This window comes from Enhydra lutris, unplaced genomic scaffold, assembly GCF_002288905.1.
Source record: "Enhydra lutris kenyoni isolate GAN:26980312 unplaced genomic scaffold, ASM228890v2 scaffoldscaffold55, whole genome shotgun sequence".
NCBI lineage: Eukaryota > Metazoa > Chordata > Mammalia > Carnivora > Mustelidae > Enhydra > Enhydra lutris.
In genome coordinates, this window is record NW_019154139.1 from 5,211,828 (window position 1) to 5,222,501 (window position 10,674).

At 54.9% G+C, this 10,674-nt stretch overlaps 1 protein-coding gene across 1 annotated transcript in view; it reads right to left on the bottom strand.

The window, feature by feature from the left end:
- LOC111157584 (patatin like phospholipase domain containing 3) overlaps positions 1 to 10,674 on the bottom strand; it is a 15,061-nt gene that overhangs the window by 2,469 nt on the left and 1,918 nt on the right. The window contains exons 2-7 of the mRNA XM_022519124.1: positions 9,056 to 9,288; positions 8,066 to 8,131; positions 5,202 to 5,411; positions 4,287 to 4,347; positions 1,419 to 1,634; positions 395 to 527 (exon numbers count right to left, since the gene is read on the bottom strand). Coding sequence (XP_022374832.1) covers positions 395 to 527; positions 1,419 to 1,634; positions 4,287 to 4,347; positions 5,202 to 5,411; positions 8,066 to 8,131; positions 9,056 to 9,288 — 919 coding nt within the window. The remainder of the gene's footprint in view (positions 1 to 394; positions 528 to 1,418; positions 1,635 to 4,286; positions 4,348 to 5,201; positions 5,412 to 8,065; positions 8,132 to 9,055; positions 9,289 to 10,674) is intronic.

The window sequence follows — 10,674 nt, forward strand, 5'->3', positions numbered from 1 at the left end:
GAGCAGGGAGTCTGCTTCTCCCTCTGACCCTCCCCCTTCTCATGCTCTCTCTCTCAAATAAATAAATAAATAAAATCTTAAAAAAAAAAAAAAGAAAGAAAGAAAGCAGAGGTTAAACAAATACCCAGGATTCAAGTGTGTGCCTACCAACGTTCCATGAATAAAATCCCGAAATGGAAGTGTACACCTACTAAGAAGGGGCAAACAAGAGCCTGGAGAAAAGAGGCAGCCTGAGAGGGGTCACCGTGAGGCACCTTGTAGGGCGCTCCTTGTGGACCGTGGGCTCCGTGGCACTCTACACGGAGCCAGGCCACAGGTCAAGCGCCCTTACGTGGATTCTCTCCATCTCCACCCAACCCTGGGAGGAAAGCACAAAGCCACACAAAAGGCTCACCTCTGGGCCATGGCGATGGCAGACTCCACAGGGAGCGTACAAGGCAGCATCACATACGACAGGACCTTAACCGGTAAGAAATTGTAAATCTTGCTCACTTGTCCACGTTGCATTTTAATTGCATTATTCAGTACTGAAAAATATAATGTGGAGGTGTGTCTCCCACCAGAGTAAAAACCAAACCACCTTCCCCAGGGACTGCTTGGAATTCCCACGAAATACACCAATCGGGGCATCCGAAGACTCAGAAGCACTCACCAATGAGATCAAATGAGTCGTTTTCCCAGAACAGCCCTCGGCTAGCCCACAGGACACCACAGGGTGCTCAGTGCACCGCTCTCTTTTAAATAACATCTGTTTTTGAAGGGCTACACAAACTTCTCGAATACCCCATCGACTTTTGAGTTTTTTCCCTGAACATTCCGCTGGACTTTGTTTCCTTCCGCCCAGAACCCTCCGCCAAGTGCTGGCTAGTGAATTAGCACAACAGACGTGCTAGAGCCCTGGGGCCAGGGGTGAGGTCCCCCCGCGGCTCTGAATCTCTCCAAGTGCCCGATCCGGAAGCCGGTGTGTGCACGCCTGTCCACGTAATAGCTGATCACGTGATAAAGTCTATCGCCACTCAATGGAGACTCAAAACTGCAGGTCTGGAGGCAGGGAGAAATCAGGGAAAGGGGGCTCCTCGAGAAAGAAGGCTTTGCAATGTGTAAGCAGGAAGGATGTGTTCTGGAAGAAGGGCCCACCCCTGTGCCCCCCAGCCCCCATCCCCACTATCTGGTGTGCCCGGTTCACTCAAAACAGACTCAGCGGAAGACTGCTCTCCTCTAGTCATGACCCCATGGGAAGAGAGACTGAGCACGGGCCTGTGCCGGGAGTGGGGCCCCCAACAGGCCTGCCTGAGCTCCCACATGCAGGATTACCTTCTTTCACAACACCCGGGGGGGGGGGGGGGAAGCCCCTTCAGTCTCTCTGTGTCACAGGAAACCACAGCCTCAGCACTCCCCCACCCCCGCGCGGTCAGCACCTGCAGTGAGGTTGGGTGATAGGGTGTCCAGGATGCGCTCGTCCCAGGGCAGGATGCTGAGACGCAGGTGGTCCAGCAGCTCGTCTCCCTCGGGCTCCATCCTCACTGCAGACACCCTTGGGCCAGATTCCGGGCTCCTGTGTCCCCAGGGGAAGGTAAGGGTGTTCGCCTCCTCCGAGGGTAAATCCAGGCCCGGATGGGGCTTGCTGCAGATGCCTACCGGGGACACGGGAAACCGGGCAGCAGGGGACCCTACTCACACACGCACCCGCAGAATGACAGGGACACAGGCAGCCACCGGGGGAGCCGCGGGCCTGCTACGGGCTAAGCAGGCCATGGGGAGAAATGAGGGCGGGTGTACAGGTTTTTGTAACCGAGAGGAACAAGCATGGGGCTTTGAAGCCTGAGAGATGAGAGTTTGGCTGAGGTGCCATCCCTCACTAGCTGTGCGAGTTCCACAGCCGCAGGTGCATTTATGAAGGTGGAAGATAAGAATTACAACTAATTTATAATCACTGAATCACTGGTGAGGCCTGTGTTTCAGGCCCCTGATTAGGAACTTGGTAACAATTAGGACCGTTACCCCTGGTCTCTGCTCCTCCACTTCAGCTGAGAAATCAGAAGCACAGAGAGGTTAAGAGACTCACCCAAAGCCGCATAGCCTGTGAATGCAAGAGCAGCATTCGAAACCAGGTCCGACATTAAAGATGCCACTCTTCCACCGTGTGGCTTTGAAAGCAGCACTGGGTAAGGGATTTTGGGCAGGTCCCGCCCTTGTGCTGGGGCTCACTGGCTGATACCAGTGAGTGGTTCCGGCTCAATGGGCTGGTCAAGGGAACAGGCTGTTCCAGGTGTCCACGCTGCCCCCGGCTCCCCTCCTGCTCCCAACCTCTGGTTAGGAAGACCAGGAGCTGTTGCCAGATGCCTGTGCCTTGTTCCTCGGGTTGATCTCCACACCACCCTCATGACCGGGCCCCTGGCCAAGCCTCCGGCTGCCTCCCTGGGCCCCTGGAGGGACCAGCATCCACACCGTGCCAGGGGCCTTCAAAGCCTCTGCTCCTGTAGATCTTTCCCGCTTCCATCAGGCACCCTCCTCATCTGCCAGGACTGTACCCTCCCTCAGGAATGTTTCAAAGAATCTGTCCCCAGAATCTACTCACCGGTATCTTTAGACTCCAACCCAACCCAGAGGCCGCCAAGGCCCATCTTCAGAACTACCAAGAATCCCCTGGGCATTTAATCCACGTTCCCCTTGCTACAGGCTGGACACAGAGGCCCAGGGAGGGAGGTGGTTTGCCCAAAGGCTTCTAGTTAGGAAAGTCACTATGTCACCTGAGTGCGCCCCTAAGGGCTCTGCGCCTGTCCCTGATTCCTAGATTCCTTCCAAATTCCATTGCATTCCCAGCCCAGACTGCTCTCCGGAACTTCAGGCCCTGCCGTTAGCTGCCTCCTGCACAGCTGCCCCCAGATGGCCCTGGGACTCTGCACACCCGCCCGACCCATGCACAGCATACCAGGCTTCCCCAAGAATGCTTTCCCTCCCCTTCCCGAAAGCCCTGAGCCAGGGAGCAGGGCACCCCTACCCCAGCTTCGAGACCCAGAAGCCAAGACTTCATTCCTGAGTCTAGCCCTTCCAGAATCTCTGGTTGGTCATCCTCGAGGCCTGTTCCCTCGGGCCCCTTACACCACCCTCACTGCCCTGGCCCTTGCTGACCCTTCAGCTGCCTCAAGGGTTCCCTGGAGACCAGCATCTCACCCTCTCCCAAGGCCTCTACTGACCTCCCTCACTCCTGCTTCAGTGCCCCTCAGTGGCTCCCTACAGCTGCAGGATGCAAACCTTTATTGTGCCACCAGGTCCAGGCCTGGCCCCTGCCCGCCGCCGCCCATCTTTCAGTGGCCCCTACCCCTGCCACTCCAGTCACGTGTGCCTTCTTTCCCTCCTCCAACCTTGCTGCACTCTCTGTGGCCTGCCCACCCCTCACTCCCAGCCCCCACGCCCAGAACACTCCTGTTCATCCCAAATTGCAACACAAATTTGCATACTCCTGGAGCCCTCCCCTCCCCCGGGGGGGGGCATGCAGACCCCTCCCCTGTGATCCCACAGTGTCCTATAGCTTCCTGTCAGTGCACTTGGGACACACTGTCCTTCCACTTGCTTCCTGGCCCACCTGGCCCAAGGCTAAGCTCCAGGAGGGACAGAAGCCACACCTGCCCCTGCCCGGTGGTACCCCAGCACCTAGCCAATGGCGTGGCACGCTGAAGAGGCCAACCCACGTTGTCCATGCCGAGAAACACGTGCATGTCCTTCTAATTGCCGCTCCTTGCTCTCGGCCAAAGACTAGTTCAGAGAAGCAACAGGGAAACCAACTCTTAGCCTTGAAGACGAACAGCTCCCCCAATACATCTCAGACTGGCAAGAGCGCAGCTCCCTCCGGAAAGGACAGCGGGACTCAAGGGCCGTGGCCAGAGACCCACGTGACCCACACCTGGCCGGAGACAAGGATTCTGATTTCTCCACGTGGGGCTCAGAGCCAGAAACCCGCTTAACTCCCTCCTTTGTTTATCTAAAGGTTCAAAATAGTTTACAGGGAAAAGAAAAACCAAGGACTGCCTTCACTATGCAGATGGGGTTACTGCGGGGGGAGAGGGCGAGGACACGGGGGGAGGTCCCCGGCTCACCTCCGTCTCCCCATTTGTCTAATGGGGCCAAGATCTCCTGGCTCCAGGGGCAAATGAGGGGACTGAGCAAGGTGTCGAGCGAGGACACCGAGCGCTGGCTTTCTACGGACCCCAGCCACGGGTGACGGGCTGCCTGCAGACCTGGTGTAAAGGCCCTGTCTGCCCTCACCTCAACCGTGGCGTACATACCATTCTCCTCCAGGAACCTGAAGGCGTCTAAGTAGCCGCGAAGGCATATCTCGCCAAGCACCTGGCAAAGAATCAAGTAAGGTAAATGCAGTGCAGAGACCAAGGGCAGAGCCCTCCCCGCCCGGAGCTGCTCCCATGGCCCAGCGCGGCCACAGCGAGGCTGGACACAGGGCTCTGCACTCCTAGGAAACAGAAGTTCGCTTCCACACAGGATCAGGCTTGAAGGACGCCCCGTCCGCGGAGCCTTTGCTGGCAGCCCAGCATGACAGGCACTGGTTTCTCTGGGCTCCCTTGGTCCCCGGATGAGCCTCCACCCTCCCAAATACGGGGTCCTGTTCGAGCTGTCACGGGACAATTAACAGCGGCCTTCTCCACTCATCTGGATACAAACCCCACATGCAAAGCAATGCACAGCCTCCCCGCTCTCCTGGGGCACACACTGTTGGGGTACGTCCATGCTGCCTTCTCTCTCCCCTGAGAACCATCAGTGTACATGGTTCACACATTTTCTTTATGTTAGGGAGATAAGACCCCTGATGGTAACAAGCAAGAAAGATTAAACCACCAAATGCGGCGTGGTTCTTGACCACACTTGCAAAGACAAATCATCAGGATAACTGAGAGAAAAAAAAAAGAAAAGAAAATACCACTGCCCCCTGGGTGCACCCGGGGGGTGCATTTTGATTTCGAAAATCAAAGCCCCAGGACGTGGGATCTGTGCTGCGGGGCTAAGTCTTCCCAGGAGACTCCAACGGGCAGAGTGGGGCAGCCCTGAGCTGCCGGAAACCCTTCTCTGAGTTTCTATTTGATGAGGGAGATCTGTTTCTGTTTGCGGAAAGAACAAATGGGAGGTCTCCTGGCAAGCAGGGAGGCAAAAAGGAGCTGTACCCCCAGAACACACAACCCCCAACTCACCTTGAGGTCCGGAGGGAACAGGGCTCGAATCAGGAGGTAGACATTCTCGGAGCAGAGCCGCAGACTGAACTTGGTCATGTCCACGTGAAGAAAGTTCGTGGACTTGACTTTAGGGCAGATGTCATACTCCCCGTAGAAGGGGGACACAGTGATGGTCGTTTTGGCATCAAAGAAGGGGACATTGTTGCTTACTCCTCCATCCACGTATCGCTTTAATGGGGAGAGAAAAGGACATACTGTCAGAAGCTCCGGGCTGATGTCTTCTGGGTTTTTTCAGATTATGGGTAGAGGCTTCTCAGAGCCACAGGCTGATGTTGTGGGAAGACAAGGTTCCAGAACTACACTTTCAACAAAGCCTTACTGAGCATTTCTGTGCTAGGCCAGGCTCTGTGCTAGCACTCAAATGTGCTCTGTACTATTGTGTAGTTTGTGCACTGCACAAAAAGTACTGGGCAAAGAGGTAGACAGAAGCTGGAGCCCAGCCTATATTGTGCTGGCCCAGTCTAAAGCCCAGGCAGGTACCTATCAATGTACCCATGTAATCTGCATGAAAGGCGTTCTGTGTGCCCTGTGGTCAGGGTACGATAGAGACCCTGCCTTCCAAGAGACAGAAGGTCTCTTCTGTGTTCAATTCCAGACCCCCTCCTTTGCTGCTTGGAAAATCAGAACCAGCGTCTTGAAGAGCTTTGGAGACTCAAGTGGTAGCAAACCTGGGTCCAGGGCAGCCTTCAGAACCCCCCCCCCGAACCCACAACCTAGTGGCATTTGGGATCGGCCACTGATCCCAAAGCTGTGAGCAATAGCTTTCCTGCATCCATCCCCTTTGACAACCTTTGGCTGGCACAGGCAGGTTTGGGTACAATATGGACAAAGTTTGCATCGCTCAAAGCAGTGTCCGGAATGATTCCCAAATCCGAGGCCTTCCCAGGCCAGCTGTCGATACCCACAGAGAAAGGCCTGCAAATATCACAGCCCATCCTCCCCGAGACCTACAACCAGTCCAGAGAAGAACCACCCGTGCTCAGCCATGCCATAGCCAATCCGGAGAGTCTTGCCTCGAGTCCAAAAGATGATCACACATGTATATGAAGTATTTTCAAAATTGTAGCCACACAATTCCCATGGAAGATGTAGGGAAGCCTCAGAAACCTCATGGCAGAAGGGGACATGGACCGGAACGTCCAGAACCTTAGGGAACACTAAGGGAGGAAGCAGGCTGACTGTTTCTCACGCAAAGAGTAGTCTCAAGTCCAGTGCGCCTTGTCACGCCTTGTCACTTTTCCTTTTCGTTCCAGATTTTCCTATTGTAACTCTCTGAGTTTGTTGGGTAGAATCACAAGAAGGAGGTGTTCTGATTCTCTGTGGGTTTCACTGGAGGGTACTGAATGTGTGACCCCCACCCCCACTTCTAGGGGGACTGAGGCAACCTGGGCCAGGTGGGCAAGGCAGGGACATCTCCGCTGGTGGTGAAACAGCCCCCATTTCCTGCAAGCTCCCCTGTGCCAGGCTCTGTGCCGAGCAGCTCAGGGCCCTTGCTCGTGCGAGCCTCAAGACACCTCGACCATACTGCACTATGAGGAACCCTCGTTTTGCAAACTCATCTCAGAAAGGTTAAGAGACGCATCCCAGGGGCACCTAGATGACTCAGTGGGTTAAAGCCTCTGCCTTTGGCTCAGGTCATGATCCCAGGGTCCTGGGATCGAGCCCCACATCGGGCTCTCTGCTCTGCGGAGAGCCTGCTTCCTCCTCTCTCTCTGCCTGCCTCCCTGCCTACTTGTGATCTCTGTCTGTCAAATAAATAAATATAATCTTTAAAAAAAAAAAAAAAAGAAAGAAAGAAAGAAAGAAAGAAACGCATCCCAAGCGGTCCAGCTAACCTATGCCGGAGGGGGGATTCAGTCCAGGTGTGTCTGCCAGGCAGAGGCCGTGGGCATCTGGGCGGACCCCTGTGCAGCTCCAGGCCTGTTTTCTCATCCAAAAGCAGGGACCATGTGTCTGTTATGGGGCTGGGAAGCTCGGGAAGGCGCAAGGGAAGCTCAGTGTGACAAGCCTCTGCCTTTGCTCTCCAGTGTGAGGACACCACTGCCCTGGGACATTGAGATGTCGTGTCTGCTCTCGCAAGACAGGATGTCTTAGCTTGGCACTACAGATGTTAAGGAGCAGGTCATTCTTTGGGGAGTGGGCCAGCCCACGCACTGCGAGATGTCAGCCGCACCCCAGGCCTCAAGCACTCCCTCACTGTGGCAACACAGACTGTCTCCAGACATTGTCCTGGGGTCAGGTCGGGGGCGGGGGGAGGGAGCAGAATCACCCGGGGTGATCACCATGGCCCTAGAAGGAGGCTGCCAGTGGCCTGGCATTGCCCGGCATCTGGTCTAGCGTCTTCAGAAAACACAGCACACCCTGTGTCTCTCCATCCCTGCCAGGGCTCAGCAATCGGTCACAACACATATTTGTGGGACGGAACCAAATCCAAGCCCTGTCGGCAGCTTCTGCCCAAAGCCCTTTGCCCGAAAAGGGCAAAGGCAGAGCCAGAGCGGGCCGTAGACACCGGAGTGCTAAGAATAAAGCTCTCCCGAAAGCAAGGAACGGACGCAGAAGCACTTTGGAGTTTAACCACACCAGCGGGGACCTATCTGGGGTGCTCAGCTGAAGATAAGAGAAACCACTTACCTTCCAGATAGCGAGATAATTAATTCTACCTGAAAGTGGACGTACTGCCCAGGTAACCTAGAAGGGGGCCAGCGGGGGAACCTCAGTCTGAGAGGCCAAGAGGCAAAGGCTCTGCATTTGGGGACAGGCCCCAGGGCGCCTGTGGCTGGGGCCCTGCGGGCAGGAGCTGGGCAATTTAAAAGCAGACTCACCTCGCCTCTGAAGGAAGGAGGGATTATGCCACAGAAGAAAGGGATGAAGCTGGAACAGAGCAAGGCCTGCGAAGACAAAAAGAAGTGAAACCCCAGGCCCGAAGAGCCTGCCTTCTGATCCCCTGGGGGCTCGCGTCTGCCTTCTTCAGATGAACAGAGCAACAGGCCAGAGATGGTCTTTGCAAAGGGGGGGGGGGCTTTAATAAACGAGCTGAAGGAACAACAAACCAACCTACACACTCATATTTCAGGGCCTAAGTAGAAGCTCCTAATGATGCTGGGACATCAGCTCCCTGTCCCTCTCCCCATGAGAGCTGCCCTGGGCCCTCGCAGAGTCCCAGACTGACTGGGAAGACAGCAGACCAGGGCTTCGCAAACGCAGATCATTGCCCGGAGAGCTGGTCAACCGCAGAGTCCACGGCTCACCCAGGATTCTGATGCAGCAGGCTGGAGGGGCCTGAGAGCCTGGAAGCCTAAGAAGCTTCCAGATATTGCTCATGCTGTGGATCCCAGCGGGCGGCAGGGGGGCAGGAAGCAAGACCGGCCCGCTGCAAAAAACCTGCTCCTATGGGACTGGACCAGTGCTGTCTATCCAGAAAAAGCTTTTAAAAACAAGGTTAAATGGAGGTTGATCGTGGCTGCTGGGATGCTACAGATGCTATATATACCAGGAATGTACATGGTGGGAGGAGAGACACCTGTGCGACTGGGTCTCTGGAAGAGGGGATCACGAGCCAAGTCTTGAAGAACAGGGAGGTAGTGTTTGAATCTGAAACCAACTAGGAGCGTTCCGGGATGTAAGCGCGCTAGAGACCACTGATGGCCGGAGGCACGCAGAGTGGTGCAGGAAACCAACCAGCCTCCTGGGCAGCCAGGGCCTTTTGCATCTTAAGAAACGGGGCAGGTGGCCTCCGGCAGCCTTCTCTGTGTTGCTTCCAAAGGGAAATAGCTTTTCTTACTTGACGAGGCCCAAATAAGCAAACTGCTTACATCCACAACTTCCTCTTTGGACTGAAAATCAGACACCAGCACATTTTCCCCATCGGACACCCTGGTGAGCGAAATGTACATTTTGCCAGAGATGAGCCTGTGGATGTTGTCTGGGAGATGTGTCTGAAGATCATTTCGGAGGCGCCTGCCCAGGTTGAAGCCGGGGTGGAGGATGCCAATCTTCTGGCTCCTGGCACTCTGGGCGATGTCCATGAGGAGCTCCGTGATGATGTCTGGGGGGGCAGGAGACAAACACACAAAGGACTGTGCCACCCCGGCAATGGCAGTGCTTTGTGGCAAGACCCGAACCCCAGGTGGCAAGGAAGCGGCCAGCCTGCTTCCAGGCCCACACTGATAAAGCAGCCACGTGCAGCCATGCGCCCCTTCCCACGTGGCCATTCCCATCTGAGGTGCGTAAACGGCATGTCGGAATTCAAAGGCTTCATATAAAAAATAAATAAAATACTTCTTTAATCGTGATTTGTGTTGCTCAGGTGTGCAAATGATAATATTCCGGCTGCATTTTGATCAATGAAATTAATTCCCCTTCTGTCTTTCACTTTTTTTCACTGTGGCTGCTGGGAAATATTAAATGACACACACGGCTACCCTGTATCTCTCCTGAACAGCGCTGCCCTAGGTCCCGCCACAGGAACGAGCCTCCCGAGGCCCAAAGGCACTCTCTCCTCCGCTCCATCCCCCAAAGCCAGAAGTGGAAACACCCCAGCATCAGAGCTTTAGCACAAAGGACCTAACTCTGCAGGAAGCAGAGAGTCAGTGCAGGCTGGGGCCCAAGGGCAAGTCCATCTCTTACTGGCCACGCGACCTTGGAAAGTCACTTCACTGACCCTCACCATCTCAGACTGTGCATTTTTAACTTTGGGGACACAAGGGATTAGATAAGCTACCATCTGTAATATCCTCAAGGCTCCTCATGAAGAACTAGACTTACCCTTAAGCCTCTGACACCAGAATTACCACTGTCTCACGGGCATGGGCCACATTCATGCCCCGTCAAGCCTCACCCTTGGGTCTGGACGCCCTCCAGCTGATCCGCACTGCCCTGACATACAAGGCCACCAGCTCAGCCCAAGACCAAGCCCGTTGGAGATCAAGAGATGCAGAAGGACACACATAAGCCTGCCTGTCCTGGCCGACCTGTGACCTCAGCTCGCCTCTCCCTACACATGCGGCCCCACTGAGCCCAGCAGAAGGGGCAAAGTTGCATACAGCTCACACGTTCTGCCAGGCTCTCCCACCAAGCACTTGGCTTGGAAGGACTTGCAGGAATTCTTTCCAAGTTGTGGCCCTAGGAAATGCTCCTCAGTGGTCCCCAAATGAGACAGGAATTTATTTATTTATTTTTTTTTTAAGATTTTATTTATTTATTTGACAGAGAGAAATCACAAGTAAGCAGAGAGGCAGGCAGAGAGAGAGGAGGAAGCAGGCTCCCTGCTGAGCAGAAAGCCCGATGTGGGGCTCGAACCCAGGACCTGGGATCATGACCTGAGCCGAAGGCAGCGGCTTAACCCACTGAGCCACCCAGGCGCCCCAAAACATATTCCTGGCCAATCTTTTTTTTTTTTTTTAAGATTTTTATTTATTTATTCGACAGACAG